Source organism: Tauraco erythrolophus, chromosome 3, assembly GCF_009769465.1.
Source record: "Tauraco erythrolophus isolate bTauEry1 chromosome 3, bTauEry1.pri, whole genome shotgun sequence".
Taxonomy (NCBI): Eukaryota; Metazoa; Chordata; class Aves; order Musophagiformes; family Musophagidae; genus Tauraco; species Tauraco erythrolophus.
Window position 1 is genome coordinate 12,382,621 of NC_141467.1, and position 19,182 is coordinate 12,401,802.

The window sequence follows — 19,182 nt, forward strand, 5'->3', positions numbered from 1 at the left end:
ACATTTTTCAATGAGAATTGTGCGTACAATTCAAGAGCACAAACTTCTGCCACAGCTTTTTCCAAGTCAAAGCAAAATAGTTCCAATAGCCTGATATCCTTGTGTATCTAAAAGACAGGTATATGCACAGGAAAAGCATATCTATATATATGCTAATACCTATAACATAATGTACCTCCACTGTTTAAACTTACTAATTAATACATAAAGTATGTTCCATTTCCTTTTTACAGCAAAAGATACTCACTGAGCCAAAAGGCCTAGAGATATATATATCATGTCTTTTAAAAATTACACAGGAAAAAAAAAAATCATATGAGGTTTCTTTGTGTACCCAGACGTTTTATAGCAGAATGCTTTTGTGGGTTTGATCTAAATATTTTTCCATTAGTTTGAAGGTCTCCAACTGAGTATAATGGGACTTCTGTCCTGTAATTCATTACTCAATCAAAAAGCGAACTCACATAATAGTAGATGACAGTAGATATACTACTGAGATTAGGAGAAAATTTTTTTTTCAGAAAAGAGTACATTCAACAACCATGCACTTCTGTAATTATTTGTTTTAGTATAGATCCGTTAATCTCTAAATTATGTAATGTGTATAGTCAGTGAAATTGGTCTGTATTATAGGCCCAGCTTTGATTGCCTTTGATTTCTCAGGGAATTTACCCAGGGACAGTTCCTTATTCTTTATCAGTGGTCAGAATTAACCATTTTATCACTGAGAAAATGTTTTTTTTTGACTCATGAACTTTCAGAGATGCCTCAAAATTATATGGTAGGCAGATACAGCACCTTAATTAAGGTATATGAACAAAGTACATTTCTAATTCAGTGAAAACCTCTATTCTCCTGTGGGGGTAGGAGAGAATATATCTTACAGATGAACTAGGAAAAAACCAAAACAAAACAAAGCAAAAACCCCTTGGCCTAATATCCAGAAATGTTTTTGCTGGGATATAGTTGAATAAAATATCAGGCTTCTTCAGTAAGTAACAGCTTCTGACTACTCCCTGATGGATGCACTTGAAAGCAAATGCTCATCCTTTGCTTACTGACAAAGGTGACCCTTTGATATTCTGCGCACTTGATGCTGACAATCAAATCCTGAAATACGTGCATGAATTTTACATGCTATATAGAAGTATGTGTGGCAGGGAAGAAAGTAAGGAGATGGAGGAGGGAGGATACAGTCACTAAAACAAAAGAGAACCCACATTCGGGTTTGAATGACGACTTAACAATAAAGAAACTAACTCATATCCACAGGTTTAATTGAGTCTTTAATCTATTCGCATGCCTCGATCATATAGTTCTATAGTTCTAAGTTCTGTAGTTGAGAAGCTGGGGAAAGGAAAAATATCCGTCATACCTTCTTGAGGAAAGCTGCTCAACTAGGAATATGTTTAAGGGAAATCTTAGCCAAGGCTGCAGTTGAGTAGATTCTTCTTTCAAATGAGTCTTCCTCAAAGTGCATTACTCAAGATGTGAAGGGATAGCTCATGTGACTTGAATGCTGCAATAGAAGGATGTAGGCCCTTTAGAAAGGCCAGCCAGGAAGGCAAAGAGGTGGATTAGCAAAAGATCAGCACAGGCAGATGGAGCTTTGCTTTGGAACAGGTGAAAAATCAGTCAAGAGCTTGTGGATAAGGGGACAGACCAACACAAGTCATCATGGTAGGCATCTGCTACAGACTGCCTGCTCAAAGAGATGAAGTAGATGAAGCCTTCTTTAGGCAGGTGGAGGAAACTCTATGATTGCAGTCCATAGTACTCATGGGGAATGTTACTCATTCTCATGTCTGCTGGAATATTGCCCAATATGTCCATATGCAAGCAACCCAAGTTTCTGTAGAATGTTGTAAAATAGTTTCTTGACACAGGTGATTGATGAGTTGACCAGAGGATGCATTATGTTGAACCCATTACTCATGAATAAAGAACTGTTCAGAGATGCAAAAGTGCAATTTGCCCAAAGGCCCCAAAGATCCTTGAGCCTAGCAGAAAATTCTGGTGGACTGAATTATCCACAGCAGACAAAACCAATAAATTAGGAGCCTTATAAGTAACCTGGAAAAACTCAGTTTTGTAGGACAACATAGAATGCATCTCAGGATGGTGATGGAATATTTTCTTTCTATAATGTCTGAAAAGTCATAGTCATTGAGGAAGGTTCTTAAAATCTGAAAATAGGGAAAGTCACACCCATTCTAAAGAAGGGCAAGAAGAAGGATCTGGGAACTAGAGAATGGCCAGCTATACCTCAGTTCCAGGGAAGTTTATGAAGCAAAGCCACTTGGAAGATAAATTCAGGCTCATGAACTAAAGGAAGGTGATTTGGAACAATCAACATGGATTCAGTAGTGAAAAATCATGCTTAACTAACCTGATTGCCTTCCATGACAGTATGGATGGCTTGGTGGACAGTAGAGAACAGTATATATTGCATGACTTTAGCAAGGCCTTTGACACAGTCTCCCATAGTATCCTGACAGAAAAATCACTGAGATAAGGACTGGACAAATCTTCAATCATGTGGGTGGAAAATTGATTGGATAGCCAAGCTCAAAGGGTTGAGATCTGTGGTATGAAGCCTGACTGGTGGGTGATTTTTAATGATATTCCTCAGGGGTTGATACTGGGGGTCAATGCTGCTTAATATCTTTGTTAAGGAATGCATCCTCAGTAGTTTTGCAAATCATCAAAAAATGGAGGTTGGGTGGGTGAAACGCTCTCAATATTGAGAAGGTTGGGGCAATCTCAAGTGCAAGTACAGGCTGGGCAGAGAATGGATTGAGAGCAGCCCTGAGGAGAAGGACTTGGGAGTGCTGGTCAATGAGAAGCTCAACATGAGCTGGCAATGTGCGCTTGCAGCCCAGAAAACCAACCATATCTTGGTCTGCATCAAAAGAAGTGTGACCAGCAGATCAAGGGAGGTGATTCTGCCCCTCTACTCTGCTCTCATGAGACCCCACCTGGAATACTGTGTTCAGCTCTGGAGTCCCCAGCACAAGAAGGACATGGAGCTGCTGGAGCGGGTCCAGAGGAGGGCCACGAAGATGATCCGAGGGCTGGAGCACCTCTGCAATGAAGACAGGCTGAGAGAGTTGGGGCTGTTCAGCTTGGAGAAGAGAAGGCTCTGGGGTGATCTTATTGCAGCCTTCCACTACTTAAAGGGGGCCTATAGGAAAGCCAGAGAGGGACTTTTTCCAAGGGCATGTAGTGATAGGACAAGGGGCAATGGCTTTAAACTGAAAGAGGGGAGATTTAGATTAGATATAAGGAAGAAATTCTTCACTCTGAGGGTGGTGAGGCACTGGAACAGGTTGCCCAGAGATGTTGTGGATGCCCTATCCCTGGTAGCGTTCAAGGCTAGGTTGGATGAGGCTTCGAGAAACCTGGTGTAGTGGAGGGTTTCCCTGCCCATGGCAGGGGGGTTGGAACTAGATGATCTTTGAGGTCCCTTCCAACTCTAACCATTCTCTGATTCTGTGATCCTATGACCTCAACAGACTGGAGAAATGGAATGATGGAAACCTCATGAAGTTCAACAGAGGAAAAAACAAAGTCCTGCATCTATGCTGGAATAATCCCTTGCAACAGTAACGGCTGCATAGATAACAGTTTTGCAGTGAAGGATCTGGGCATTCTGGTAGGCAAGAAGTAGAATATGAATCAGCAGTGTGTCCTTGCTGAGAAGAAAGCCCACCATGGTGTTTTTTTTTCCCAAGAGCACAGCTTGTTGATTGAGAGCATTGATCATTCTCCTTCATTCAGAGCCTGTAAGAATAAAACTAGAGTACTGCATCTAGTTTTGCTCCATCTCTACAAGAAAGACATGAATATTTTGCAGGGAGTTTACAGAAGAGTCATCAAGAGGGTTAGGTGGGCTAGAGCATATGAGGTATGAGGAGGGAGAAACAGTTTTGTTTAAATTTGAGAAGGCTTACTGTTGTTTACAGCTACCTAATGTGAGGGTACAGAGAAAGCAGAGCTAGAGAAGACAGTGGCAGAATGAGACGCAATAGACACAAGTTGCAATGAGGGAAATTCTGGTTAGATATTAGGAGAAAAAGAAGTAAAAGGAGAGCCAGTCAAGCAGTGAGAGAAGTGCCCAGAGAAGCTGTGGAATCTCCATCCTTGAAGATATACAAAACTCAACTGGACACAGCCCTAAGCAACCTGCTTTAATTGAGCAGGCTTTGAGCAGGGGGTTGGATCACATAGCCTCTAGAGATTTCCCAATCTGTGAAACAACAGGCTGGGGGGAAACATGGCCAGGACAAAGGGTCCACAACTGCCTTTATGATTTGAACTCAGACTTAGGATTGAGGGCCAAATTGGCAAATGAAGTATTCCATATCATGCAGCGTCATGCCCAATACAAACATGAGGGTTAACTGGAAGGAAAGGCTTTCACTCTTTCGGGGGCTTTCACTCTCAGACTCTAGGAGTACTGTGTCTCCCTTGCTCTCTTTTTGGGCCTCTCACTCATCTGGGATCGTAGCGTCAGGACTTCTCTGTTTTGGGATCGTTACTCTGGGGTGGGGTGGGCCTTGGTCACCGGGTGCCAAGCAATTACACTGTGCATCACTTGTTTGTATATATTATTATCATTATACATATCTATATATTCATATATTATTAGTAGTAGTATTAAATTGTTCTTATCTCAACCCACAGGTCTCTTTCCCTTTTCCCCTTTAATTCTCTTCCCCATCCCCTGTGGGCGGAGGAGGATGAGCGAACGGCTGTGTGGCGTTTAGTTGCCGGCTGGCCTAAACCATGACACAACTTTAATTATTCTGTGATTCTTTGTGGCAGGAGTGATATTGAGTCCCAGGCCTCAGGTAACAGTTCAAGACCCAACATTTCCTCTCTAAGAATGAGTAGTCATTTTGACTGGAGAGCCTGCAATTCTTTTGGTGAGAATATTTGTGCCTATGCTATCCAAGTTATATCATATTTAGCATTCATGAAATAAAAGAATTATTTCTGAAGCACATGTAATTGCAGTGATCCACTCAGTCTAAATAAGCTGAAAGGAATCTTTCATGAAATATTTCCCGTAGGTAGAATAATAGGCATTTGCATAAGGTGAGTTTACCATGGTGAATGAAATAGATCCTGATGGGCTTTGTTACTTCAAGTAGCACGAGATTCAAGCTCACACCAGTTTATAATTACCATGAATATATATGCAAGAGTTTTCATGCACAGGGCATTAACTCTTGGGCCAAAACGCACTTGGCAGATGTCTTTCTAGACATGTACAGGACATTCGGTGAGGAATTTTAGCAGTTGTAAGCAGCATTAACTCTGCTTTAAGCTACTGACCTGAAATGTGTAAAGCCACAGATAGAGCATGGAGTGGAATGCTCTGACACCTCTGTTTGCATGCCCTTTAAATCCTCTGCCAGTGCCCTGATCAGCTTGATTGCAAGAGCTGCTAGGTAGGAGGAAATGTGTCATAGAGCCAAAGGTACAGTTACACTGTTTGGTTCTGTCTTTTAGGGAGAACTTAACCTTCTATTAATGATAACATGATGCTGAACACAGGAGTTATACAAATGACTTAACTTGATGTTGCCTTCCAACATAAACATATAGGACAGGCAAAGCTGACAAACATCCTAAAGATGACTGAATGATCATTATGTGAGCCTGTGCAGGGCAGTAAAACCTTCTTTGTTCCAATAGACATCTAACGGTGAAATATCACTTGACGCTTCACAAAGTGACAAAGTAAGAAATAGTGCCAGGTAAAGGATATCCCTATACAGAGAGGCCATTCCAGCTGAGCTCGTCTGGAGCCCTGCTCTGTACAACACAGCATATGCAAGTTGGGGATAGAAGGCTGCAGTCTTCTTTGGATGACATGACTCAAAATAAACAACTGTGAAAAGAAAAACAGTGAGAATGATAGTTTCAGCACAAACATTTGCTGATCTGTGTTTTTCCTTCTTTAAGGTACATTTTTAGCTTTCAGCTTGCTCAGTGTTTTATTTCTTTACAACCATTGTTGTTCTGAGTTTTTTTGTGAAATTAAAAGAGAAGAGAGAAAGGATTGGTATTTTTCTTTCCTCCTTTCCTTCCAGAGGGTGATTCTTCCCTTTTCTTCATCTGCCATCTTAGACTTTCATGATAACTACAAGCTTCACTGAATCCTGAAGTATTTTCAAGTGCATGCTGAGGTTTGTTTCACCCCATTAATGGTGAAAGCAAGCCGCAGTTTGCATTAGCGCATATGGATCGACAGTAGCTATTCACATCACAATACATTTTCAGTTTGTGTTTTGAAATGTTATACTGACTGGCTGCAGCTCTCAATCTGCTGCTGCCCCACTGTGAACCTACGTTCACCAGTGAGGGAAACAGCACCAAAAGAAAAAGGGAGTCACATATAATACAAGTTTCATTTAACAAAGAGATTTCTCTAAGCTTTATGGTTTAATATCTTTGGTGAGCCAACTGTAAACAAAAAATGGTGGAATAACAATGATCCTTTGTCTTGAGCCTGAAAGAGGCATTTTTTTTTTTTTTTTTTTTTTGCTGGTGCTAACCTGCAAGTTCTGTATTCATGACATTGCAGCTTTATAGTGAGGACTTTACTGTGCTATACAAACAAAGAAGAAAATGGTAATCATAGCTCCAAAGACCAGTGACCTAAGTAATACAAAATAAAGCATGAACTTCACCTACAGTCTCTCCTTGGGGAGGAAGATTAATGTGTTCAGCTATTTTTCTATAGCTAGAAGTCTAAGGGCACACAATCTAAGAAGACATGCAAATTGCTGACAAGGGTAGGACAGGACGATCCGTGAAAAGATGTGGCCTGAAATGTAAGCATTGGTCTGAGCAGGTTATTAGCATATGGAAAACAAAATTGTTTAGTTCGGGGCACAAAAAAACAGAAAATAAGAATTAACAGAATTATTGGCTCGAGAGTCCCAGGATTTACTTGGTTCTCTAGGTAGAATGGGAAGGAGGGGAGGAGGTTATGTGCCATTATACTGTAAGTAAGTACCATCATGTGCCATAATGTAGGAAATGTGCTATATTTGAAACAGATGGTTGTAAGGCTCTTGTACTGTGTAATATATTTGGGTACAAGGATGATGCCAAGTATATTCACGATGATGATGACGATCGTAAACATTAACCATACTATTTTTCCTGCCTTTTCATTTTCTGAATAACATTCTTGCCCATCCCACCCATTTCTCATTATCTCCTTTCTTAGCCCCCATATGACAGTTTAAAATCTGCAAGCTGTTTCTGGATTGTCGTTCTGGGCCTCTAACCTCTCAACTGTCCCTCATTTCAGAGTTATCTCTCTTCCACAGAGACCGACAGTACAGAGAACTTCTGTCAGCGCCAGTAAATTTTTCAAAGAGGAATATAAGACAAGCATGTGTATGTGTGTGCAATTCAATATAGGGATGAAGGGCAGCTGGGAAAGTCAAGTGGTGGAACTTAAAATATGAATGATGGATGAGGAATAAAGGAAGCGTGGATGAACCACAGCATTTGTTCTACCTTTTAGAAGAATGACGAGTATTAGGCCTATTGAAGTGGGAGGCAGGTGACCTAATAATTTAAATAGAGAGAGAAAGGGGCTAAGAACTCTAATTTTTTTTTTTTGTTTTTTAAATCTCGGTTTAGAAATTTCTGACTTTTAGCTGTCCATAAAGTCATTTAACCTTCCTGTACATCAGTTTCCTCATGTGTAAATGGCTGGTCTTAATGCTTCTTTGTCATCACAGTGTTAAATAGATCATTGCAATTAACTAAATCAGTACACGTTAAGGACCATGTGACTTTCTTGTCAGGAGCAAGGGCAGGAGTGCCATAAACAGCCCACAAAAGCCCTATGCCCTGCTAAGAGAGAAGTTCCTCTGCAGAGAGTGGTGCAGACAGCCATTAATGCTGCCCGAGGACCACAGCACCCCTACACAGATGGCTTGCTGGAGGAAGCTTAAATCTGGAAAGGTGCGAAATTTTAATACTCCTCCTTCTGCATGGTAAAGGGTGTGGACGTCCTCTGAGAGACACAGCGTAAAGCCAAATTTCATGTGCACACTTAGCTGTGAAAGACTTGCCACTGACAGGGGTCCAGGCCAGAGCACTGGGCAGTGCTGCAACCCACAGAGCACCTCAGATGATTGATGGATGCAACCTAGGGATGACATAGCTGTCTTCAATTTTGCTTTGAGCCACTCCAAGCCCAGGAATTGTTCAAGACTGAGATGTCATTCAGAGACTTAAAACATGGCTCTTGGGCTGCCGGTTCTCCTGGAAGCAGGGTGCAGAATCTAGACCTGGAGAAAGGATATTCTGAGCATCAGAATAAATTGAAAACTGTTTTGAGTAAACTCCCTGAATAAATAGAAGTCACAAGTGGAAATTTTAATTTTAGGCCCCCTAAAGATAACGAACGGTTACTGTGTTTGGAATAGGAAACTGAAGGCATCATCAGTTGTACATCATAATGTAAGTTACAAAGTAAAGAAAACAAATACTGAGCAAGTGTTTGCCAACAGAACTGCTTAAAGGATGTTAAAAGCGCAGATAAGTAATTTTAGTTTGACTTTTCACATCTTGCTTTTTTGGGGGAACAAAAGTTTTGATGATAAGTACAGAATGCCAGTGTACTAAAGCTTTGAGAGAAAGTGAAGGTTTCTCTTGCTAGTTATCATGTTATCCAATTAAGACAGGATATCTTTTAACCATTGGAGTAACATGACCCATTACTGCCTCAAATGCTGAAAATCCATGGACTACATTACATGATAATAAGCTTCCTTGTTTAAATGCCTCTCGTGTATGCTCACAGCCAGATATTTTTGTCTCAGTATGTGACTTAGTCCCACTACTTGCAATGGTTTGGAGAGATTGTTTTGTTTGATTTGCTTCTGGTGAAATACACTGCAAGGGACAGTTCTGCTTGCCTTCAGAATAGTTGTAGCCAGAAGTAAAATCAGGCAAAAGAAAGAAAAACAGTACTGAAACTATATTGTGATATAATTTAGCTGATCTCCTGTTCCAAAGCAGAATAAACAGTACCTTAAACCATTCCTGACAGAGGGAAACTTATCTTTCCCAGTGGTTCTTTCGACACCAAACAAAAGGATTCTGGTTTTGCCTAGAGTAATGCAGTATCCTTTCTGCTTTGCCAAGCCACATAGCAGCAGGACTTTATCTTCCTTGAAAAATGAAGTTGTCAGCAGAGGATGATTGTTTATGATGGATTGTACAGGTAGTAACATCAGATAGCTTCCAGGCGAGCATACTGCTTGAACTATATGAACATCAATAAGACACAGCAAAAATGGAAAGTATGTCTGGAAGTTTCCTTTTAGTGCCAGACAAACAGAGTGTGACGAAACTGTTCCACAGCTGTGCCGGTTGTTATCAGGAAAGCAAGTTGCTCCTTTCCACTGCAGGTTTCCAGAAGCTGTTTCTGGGTTAATGAGTAAGATTTAAGACTTGTTCAGGTCTTTCTTTAAAAGAAAGAGGCATCCTATCCCTTTATGTAACAACAATTTGCAGGCTTGTGCTCTGACAAGACCACTCAGTGATGGATGCAAGTACATGGATTTTATGTAGCCAATGGGACAGCTGTGCAAAGACATCAAGTGCATACAAACAGTAACTATACCTTTGAGCATAATCTTGGAACAGGGCAGATTTTTTTCGCTCTTTTGCCCAGGAATATCTGAAGACCTCTAGGGAATGTAGCATGTATTTCTACATACGGCTGCACTACCAGTTTATCATATACCTGTGATTTAGAGATGCATTCACCCCAGCCCTTTAAAAGCGTACTAAGCAGCCACAGGTACAACTAGATCTCTTTTAAAACCCAACTCAAATGTTGCAGATTTTGGCTAGGTCGTAGTGCTCGGCACTTCTCTACTTTGATGCTCATGTAACCCTTTTATTTTATTTTGGGATTGAGTTCCTGCCAAGTGCCATAATTTCTGAACCAGAAGAAAAGATATCTTCAGGTTAAAATGTCACTGTGCCCATCAATCACACTTCCATGAATAACTGTAGTTCACAAGTTATTCAGCAGTGCAATGAATAATTCCAGTCTAGAACTTTTCTGCAACTTCCTTGTATTACTATGTCTGAGACTAATCAAGACTGGAGGTGTGAATTTCTACTCTTTTTAAAAGGCTTTATATCATGAATATATAGAAATGAAATTCAGAAACACAAGAATTGGATAATAAAATGGTGGATCTGGTGTCAGAGCCACAGGATACAATCAACTTGTATTGATAACTCTGGGAGCTTCTTGTTGGCAGACACATATTCCTGTCCAGTGTGATACAGCAGCATATTTGAGCTGACAGTAAAGCATATAGCATACAAAATTGAGGAGCACTTTTTAATAGTTGACAGTACCCATGGGTACCAAAAAGGGCTACTTTGTTTTGTATATGCTTATACAATTATCTCCTAAAGGATGGAAAACATTTGGGTTCTTTGGATATAGAGTATACAGGGTATGGAGCACAGTATTGCTCTGGTCCGTGACTCGGATGGTGCTTCAGCATTGTCTTCAGTACTGCCTTGCACTCTGTCTTCAGAAAGATTACCTATCTTTTTTATTATCTCAAATCTGAATGCACTGCCCTTTGCTTTTCTTCCCTTTGTCTCTAAAACTATTATGATATAAATGTAGTTTTTGTAGTATAAACAGTGTTTTTAATTTGGGCAGTTTATAGAAATAATGCTGTTAGAATCTTTCACAACAGACTTCTCATATCTCAAATTTTGATGCAGATGTTTGAATTAAACAGACATTAACAAATGAAAAGACAAAAGTAAAACCAGCCCGAGTAAAATATATTTTTTTCTCATCGCTTATATAGAATAATTTTTTAATAATTATGATGTTAATGCCCACCAGCTTTAACCACTAAACAGAAAAACCCAGAAGATCCAGGTCTGTCTGCTTATACAATAAGACATAAGCACAATTCCCCTTTATGGACATATATTGCTATTGTTATAAAAGATTTTCCTGTTCAGGTTTCTTCATAATAAAAGAGAATAAAAAGGCTATCACCAAATATTGTTACCATTTTTGGTTCATGTTTAAAGTCAACATTTAGTCCTCTGAGAAAAAATGTGCTTCATAAACATGTTCATTATCTTCATTTGCCCACACCAATCAAGTTTAATTGCTCAATTAAATTGCCTGGTTACCTCAATTTGGAGACATTCAGCTGCTTCTATCATTTATCCTCACACCAACACTCAACTTTCTCTAATAATAAGTGGCTGCTCTTCCATGCCTCTTGGCTAATTGTTCAATTACAAGGGTGTGAGCAGTTCTGGCATTTGAAAGACATGTGAAAGGCCACTTGTGAACAGCCCAGGGACACAGAATCAATGACATTTATACATTATGTGTTGTTTCTATGCTTTGTAATAGTAAGTGTATTAAAGTACCAATAGGCAGAAGAACAACTTCTAAAAATAACATCCACATTTTTTTCTCTTCTCAATGACTCCAGTTCAAACTTTCTTTGTTTTCTGGTCCAACTAGACCATTTTTTAACTCTTTCTTAGCAAACTTCATCCTGCAGGAATATGCACTCCCCCAATCTCCCCAAAGCCAATAGCTTCTATTCAAGTTCTGCAGTGGAGAGAACAGGGGACTTGGGGCTGAGCAGGTTTAATGTCAAAATTCACAGTGAAAGTGACAGGCTGTAGGACTCACCTCAGCACCACGATTTATCTTCATGATTTATCTTTGGAGAAAGAGATCCCCATTATCCTGACCCCCCCAAGTAGACTGTGAAACAGGAGAGTGTGTGTAAGACTGTTGTCTTTTGTTTTCTTTTGTTTTCCTTGACTCTGTTTCTTACCTGTTGGTTTTTTTTTTTTCCCTTCACTGTCTCACCTTCTGTTTTTATTTGTGCTCTCTTTAGGTAACCTTTTTCTCCTGACTCCTATCCTCTACTGCCATTTGAGGTCCCTTTCCTCTTCTCTATCTTGATTTCTCTTTGTAAAGTTTCCTCTCCATCCACCTGTCTTTCTAGTTCTTCCCTCTTACTCTCTTCTGGCTTTTTTTCTTACCCTCCTATTTCCCCTCTCTACTTCTCCTCTCTGAGGACTCTCTGCCTTTGGCTTTTTCCTGTAGATTGGGCTCAATGGTACCCTTCATGAATGCTGATTATCCTGGTTGAGCTCTATGAGTATTACACTAGCTGAGTAGCTCTTCATTTGAATCATGCCTTGCAGCCATTTAGCAGAAAAGGAGTATCGCATCCAACTTTGACTGACAGCTGATTGGCAGACAAGAAAAGCAGCCACCATCTCTCATGGGAATGCTCAGCAGCTTGCAGAGGGAGATAAAATGTCAAACCACTGTGATCTGCAGCCTTTGCTAAGAGGCTTGAGAGATCAAACTAGATCAGACACAATCCCATTTTAGTTTGGAAAACTAAGCTGTATTGTTTCTACTTTGAATGTCATCATCAATAGCATAATTTCTGCATTCTGCAAGAGAAACTCCTATAGACTATGGCACCTTGGGCAGTGTAGACTCTCTAGATTTACCACAGGTGCATTAGCTCTGCAATTCACATAAAGGTTGTTACCCACATGGGGATATGCTGTTGAGGGGGGTGAATATTCTCAGAGTTAAGCTGTGATTTTATTTTATTTTTTTTAATCATTATTACTTTTTACAAACCCTTTTCTAACTTCCAGCATGCTTGGAGCCTAGACATTTTCAACTACCTGTTGCTTCTTAGTGTACAAGCACAGTGTGCTTCAACTTTTTGTAATAGCATGGCTTTGTGGTATTATGGTCATGTCACAGAGTCCTCAGTGGCAACACAAAACCTCATCAAAAATGGCTGCAGCATTGTTGTGTGGAGTGGGGAATAAAAAGAGAAATGATTACACTTTGCTGAGTAGAGAGAATCCTCACCAAAATAAAGGCACTGTGATTCCTAAACATCTTGGACCAACATCTCTTCTGGTTTGTCTCTAGCAAAATCAATGAGCATGAGGGAAAATGCAGATTACATTTTAAAGCTAAAAATCTGGCCTAGACAACCCTATAATTAAGCTGCATTATTTCCAGACAAAAATTTAAAGGATAATCTTTAACATAATTGTGTATGAATGGCCATGCGACTTGCTGGTTAAACAAGGAACATTCTGTTGTTGATTGCCATTTGAAACCAAAGTGTACTAACCTTTCCACTGAATTGTTCCTCAGCGGAAGCTGGGAAGACAGGAAGATGAACTAAAAGTTGAAGCAGACATTGTTCTCACCTACTTGCTACTACAGGCTTTCTTGTGCTTCTAAAATCAAAACATAGGTATATATGAAAGAATCTTACCTTGCCAACATATTGGTAGTCAGTTCCTGTGTATTCCTCCAATAGAAAGAACTGATTCCACATCCAGCTCCTTTTGGAACGATGGAGGTCTTGTCTGCTGTTTCCAGACAGTACCAAAACCTTTTCCTTTTCTGGAAAGCCACTAGTCCTTTTGGATAACGGAGTTAAGAAACTTTGATGGGGCTGACCCACCCAAAACAGCAGCCAGAAGCAATGGTAAGTTCTCATCACGGCAACACAAGAAGGCCTAAATAATGACTCTTTTTCTTGTCCTCAAACTAATCTACTTTACCACACTGAATCCAATCTCATGTCGTCTGCCTTCTTTAAACAGTCTTTGTGGGCTCAAAGGGTCTCTGAAAAGAAATATAACAAATTTTTAAGCATTTTCAAAGATACTTATCATTAATCACTACAGTAAAATAGTCCAAAAAGTAGAAGAGTAACGGCATTGTTGAAAAGCTGGGCTGTTTCAGGTTCAACATGTTGCAAGTGGTCCTTCAAATAATCTGAGTGAATCTATATTGAGTAGGAGGAGGGAGTCCCGATGTTTGGGTTTGTGGTCTTTTTTCCCTCCTCTTTAACTCCATTTACTTCCATTCACTGACTAAGGCAAACCAGGCTTTTCTCTTTTTACTGCCTGGACTTTGAAATGTAACTGATTAGTTTCTGACTGAGGATCTGTCATGGTTTAGGCCCAGCTAGCAACTAAGCACCATGCGGCTGCTTGCTTACTCTTCCTCCTTGATGGAATGCAGAGAAGAAAATATAAGGAAAGGCTCATGGGCTGAGATAAGGACAGGAAAGGATCACTCACCAATTAAGGTCATGGGCAAAACAGACTCAACTTGGGAAAAAAATAAATTTAATTTGTTACCAAATCAAATCAGAGTAGAACAATAAGAAATAACACCAAAACTTAAAACATCTTTCGTCTACCTCTACCTTCTTCTTGGGCTCAACTTTGGTCCCAATTTTTCCACCTCTTCCCCCACAGCGGCACAGGGGGACGGGGAATGGGAGTTGCAGTCAGTTCATCACATGTTGTTTCTGCTGCTCCTTCCTCCTCAGTGGGAGGACTCTGCACACTCTTCCTCTGCTCTAACACAAGGTCCCTCCCATGGACTGCAGTTCTTCACGAAAGAAGCCCAGAAAGCCAACTGTATCCTGGGCTGCATCAAAAGAAATGTGGCCAGCAGATCGAGGGAGGTGATTCTGCCCCTCTACTCTGCTCTTGTGAGACGCCACCTGGAGTACTGCATTCAGCTCTGGAGTCCCCAACACAAGAAGGACATGGAGCTGCTGGAGCAGGTCCAGAGGAGGGCCACGAAGTTGATCTGAGGGCTGGAGCACCTCTGCTATGAAGACAGGCTGAGAGAGTTGGGACTGTTCAGCTTGGAGAAGAGAAGCCTCCCAGTACTTAAAGGAGGCCTACAGGAAAGCCAGAGAGGGACTTTTTCCAAGGGCATGTAGTGACAGGACAAGGGGCAATGGCTTTAAACTGAAAGAGGGTAGATTTAGACTGGATACGAGGAACAAATTCTTCACTCTGAGGGTGGTGAGGCACTGGAACAGGTTGCCCAGAGATGTTGTGGATGCCCTATCCCTGGAAGCATTCAAGGCTAGGTTGGATGAGATTTGAAGCAACCTGGTCTAGTGGAAGGTGTCCCTGCCCATGGCAGGGTGGTTGGAACTGGATGATCTTTGAGGTCCCTTCCAACCCAAACCATTCTATGATTCTATGATCCTATGGGGTGCAGTCCTTCAGGAACAGACTGCCCCAGCATGGGCTTCTCATGGGGTCACCACCTTCTTTGGGCATCCACCTGCTCCAGTGTGGGGTCCTCCATGGGCTGTGGGTGAATCTCTGCTCCACTGTGTCTCTCAAGACTGCAGAGGGGCCACCTGCCATCTCACCACGGGCTGCAGGGGAATCTCAGCTCCGGAACACCTCCTCCCCCTCCGTCTTCACTGACCTTGGTGTCTGCATAGTTGTTTCTCTCACATCCCACCCCTCTCTCTGCTGCAGCCATGCCGGGCCTGACCAGCCTGATGAACACTGGTGGTCTTGGCTGCAGACAGCTGCCTGCTCAGGAAGCCAAGGGCAACGCCCACACCTCCCTCCTCTCACCACTGTGGGTTCCACCACAGTTTTGTTTTTCATTCTTAAATATGTTATCACAGAGGTGCTACCACGTGTCATGGTTTAGCTCAGCTGACAACTAAACACCACACAGCCGCTCGCTCATCCTCCCCTACCCTCTGGGGATGGGGAAGAGAATGAATGGGGAGAAGAGAAAGAGACCCATGGGTTGAGATAAGAACTATACTACTACTAATATATGAATATATATATATGTACAATAATAATAATATATACAAACAAGTGATGCACAGTGTAATTTCTCACCACCCGGTGACCAATGCCTGTGCTGTCCCAGTAAATAATTCTGAAACAGGTAAGTCCCAACACCACAATCCCAGACGAGCGAGAGAGAGAGGGAGAGTGCACTCCAAGAGTCAGAGAGTCAGAGCCCTTCAGAAGAGTGAAAGCCCTTCTTTTTGGTTAACCTTCATCTTTATACTGGGCATGACATTGCATTATATGGAATACTTCATTGGCCAATTTGGCACTCAATCCTAAATCTAAGTTCAAATCATAAGGGCAGTTGTGGACTCTTTGTTCCAGCTACACTCTTCTCCCCGTCTGTTATGCTCCTGCACACTGGCAAGAACACGGCAGCTGAAAAGTCCTTAAGGTTTCAGTGCCAACTATAAACATCAGTGCGCTATCAGCATCCTTCTCATAACGAAGCACTGACCAAAACCAAAACACAGAGCTCTTCTAGCTGCTAAAACGAAGAACTAACTCTGTCCCAGCTGAAACCAGGACACCACCATTGCCAACTGGCTCGGCCCTGGTCGGGCTTGGAGCCAGGGAAGCTTCTAGCAACTTCTCACAGGAGCTACTCCTGTAGCCCATCCTCTGCTACCAAAATCCTGCCACACAATGCCAGCATGGAACCTTGATGAGATCACCTTATTACACTGAAGAAGGGCTAGCAAGATTGCATGCTGTCTTCCCGGGAGGCATTCTATTGCTACAGTTATGGTCTGAAGAGCCTGAACTTAGATAACTCTAGGATTTTTCCCTCACATTTAAGGAGTTTTGCCTTGTACTTCATTTAGGAAGGCTCAGGTAAACAGGTTAGTGAAATAAATGTGCTTGTTTGTCAGTATCTCCCACATACTAGACCTGTTTGATACTGCGTAGGAAGTTAAGCAGACATTTTGGTTTCCTCAGTTAACTGCTGCCAGAGTTTTGTACTGAGTTTTGTATCTTTAAATACAAGTTATATATGTAAATTCTTTCATTAATAACCTCTAAAAACATTCAGCTAGTTCATCCCTACCTGTGGGATCGTACTAGCTACTCCTGCCTACTATTATTAATATTAAATATCTGTGCACGTACAAAATAATTATGAAAATGATCCTTATTTCTGAAGATTGCATGATTTTCATCATGAAAAAAGCTACACATACAGTACCACAGTGTAGTGTGGACAGTTCTTCTGTTTTTAAAAAAGTTGAAAGCTTCTATTCAGGAAGAAGAATGACACTGTGTTCTCAGGTAACCAGTCATGCAAAATGCCTAGTGAACAGCTTTGGAACATTTTATAATCTGAAGAAATCAGAACTAGTTGACAGAAACATCCTACAACATATATTTTTCATAAACACCTTGTTAAATTTTCAGTCTGAACAGATCCATACTCTTAGAGAAGGATCATTTGATTAATTTTAATTTGATATCACACAGATGCTCTTTGAAAAAGTTATTTTTTTCAATATCCTCATCAAAAAACCACAAATCATTCTGAATCAGCTCAAAATCCAATACAGCAGCTCTCAATATTTGAAAAAGAAATTGTGGAATGACAGTCTGACTATATCAAATTGTAAAGAGAATTTTTTTTTTTCATTTTGTAAGTATTTCGCACAACACTACTTGCATCATATTCTATATCAAAGGCCAATTTTTTCCCTATATTATGTGTGTTTATTTTTTAAAGGTGTAAATCAGGCAGAATTTAGCCTTTGATCTACACTGACGGAGTTAAAGCATTTAAATGCCTTGGGTTAGCCACTCTTCTGGTTGTCATTGCTCTTAGTAACAAATTGTATAAAATAACCTAAAGTCTCTTATAGTTCCTCTTAGTAAATAATTTTCTATAAAGAAATACCACTTAGCTTTCAGATGGATAGTAGGTAATGGTATAAGGCTGTTCAAGCAATATTGTTTTTTTTGCTTCAGAAGTTAAAACACCATAAAAAAATAACTTCTGGGTGAGGAGGAGTCAGTTTTTTAGCATTTAGAGAAAGAATGGAAAAGGTACAACTAATTCGGAAGCACTGTAGTTCCCTCCGGAGAAGAGGGACGGTTTCTAGTTAGCTCTCATTAATGCCAGTGAACTTTCTGAGGTAAAAACAACTCTGTCTTGCAGGTCGTGGGAGCTGTGTCCACATAAGGCTTTGAGTGTTGTGAGATAGACACAGACACATGGGCTATACATACTCATGAGCTTGTAAACCTGCAGACCCACACACACACACAGAGATAAAAGCGAGAACAGACCCTCTGCCCACCACAAGAAGACCTTCACAGAGGAGGAAAAGAAAACACCAATGTGATGAAGCTTTAGGATGTGTTCTGCAATTGCCTTCAGTGAGATTCATGGAGCACCAGCAAATAAATGTGCAGGTCACTAGCGAGGAACACACAGGCAGATTCAGGCACCCGGCAAGGGAGTGCACAGGTGGCTTTAAGTGTCTCCCAGTTTTTATAATCTCTCTTATCCTCCTCCTGTACTCTTCCAACCTGCATAGGGTCCTGTCTTTTATGGCTCTGCCAACATCCACTCTAACCCCTCCGCCTCTGAGCGGAGCCTGTTCTGGTGGGCATCTTCCCTGACGTGACATGAAAGAGGAGATTATGTCTCACACAATATTTTTGACTTCCATTTTCTTGCCAGGTTGCTTTGTGGGGAGGCTGGGGCCTGCCCAGGTGCGTTAATTAGTGTCCCAGGCAGCGGCAGCCCTGGCAAGCTGCCACCTAACAGCATACCCATCCTGAGCTGTGCTTGGAGTGAGGATGTGAAAAGGTGGATGAGACGGTAGCTCTGGCTCTGCTCTCGCAGCTCGCCTCACCAGGGAGGCAGGGTCTGAGGTAGGGAGCATAGCATATGAGCAAACCTATTATTTTGCTATTAGCGAAGTCTGCATGGATTGCTGAGGCATGAGGTAGTGAAAATCATCACTTGACAGGGCTCCCCAGTGCTCTTCTCATTACCCCTACTGCCACATCCCACAGTGGGGCTCCTTACCTCTGCTCCTCCTGCACGTAATGTTTCCTGAGCAGCGCTGCCTGGAGCAGCATTACCTGGACAGGATTTTTGCCAGGCTTTTAAAGGATCACTCCTTCAAATGCCAATTGCCAGGAAACAATTATTCCTGTGGGGGAATTTTCTGCACTTGAAGTCAGCTATATTTCACAGCTCTGATGTCATGGGAGAGGTTTCATAGCGGCTCATGCTGAAATATAGCTCATGAGAATGATATCATAGCTGTGAAATAGTCTTTTACTCTTCTCTGTGGAGATGTGTCCAAAATGCTGAAATAAGGGCATGATCCCATAATGTCCTTCTTGACTGCACGGTCTTCATGAAGCAGCAGAGCAGTGAAGCTCTGGCAGCTTCCCTGTGAGTGGTAAGAGAGGAGGCAGTTTACAGATCTCAGCTTAAGC

The 19,182-nt window shown here is 41.3% G+C and overlaps 1 protein-coding gene across 3 annotated transcripts in view; it reads right to left on the reverse strand.

Moving 5' to 3' along the window:
* CDH6 (cadherin 6) overlaps nt 1-13,604 on the reverse strand; it is a 54,874-nt gene extending 41,270 nt beyond the window's left edge. For all 3 annotated transcript variants that reach the window (XM_086609013.1, XM_086609012.1, XM_086609011.1), the window contains exon 1: nt 13,377-13,604. In XM_086609013.1, coding sequence (XP_086465139.1) covers nt 13,377-13,604 — 228 coding nt within the window. The remainder of the gene's footprint in view (nt 1-13,376) is intronic.
* Nucleotides 13,605-19,182: the final 5,578 nt, after the last annotated feature.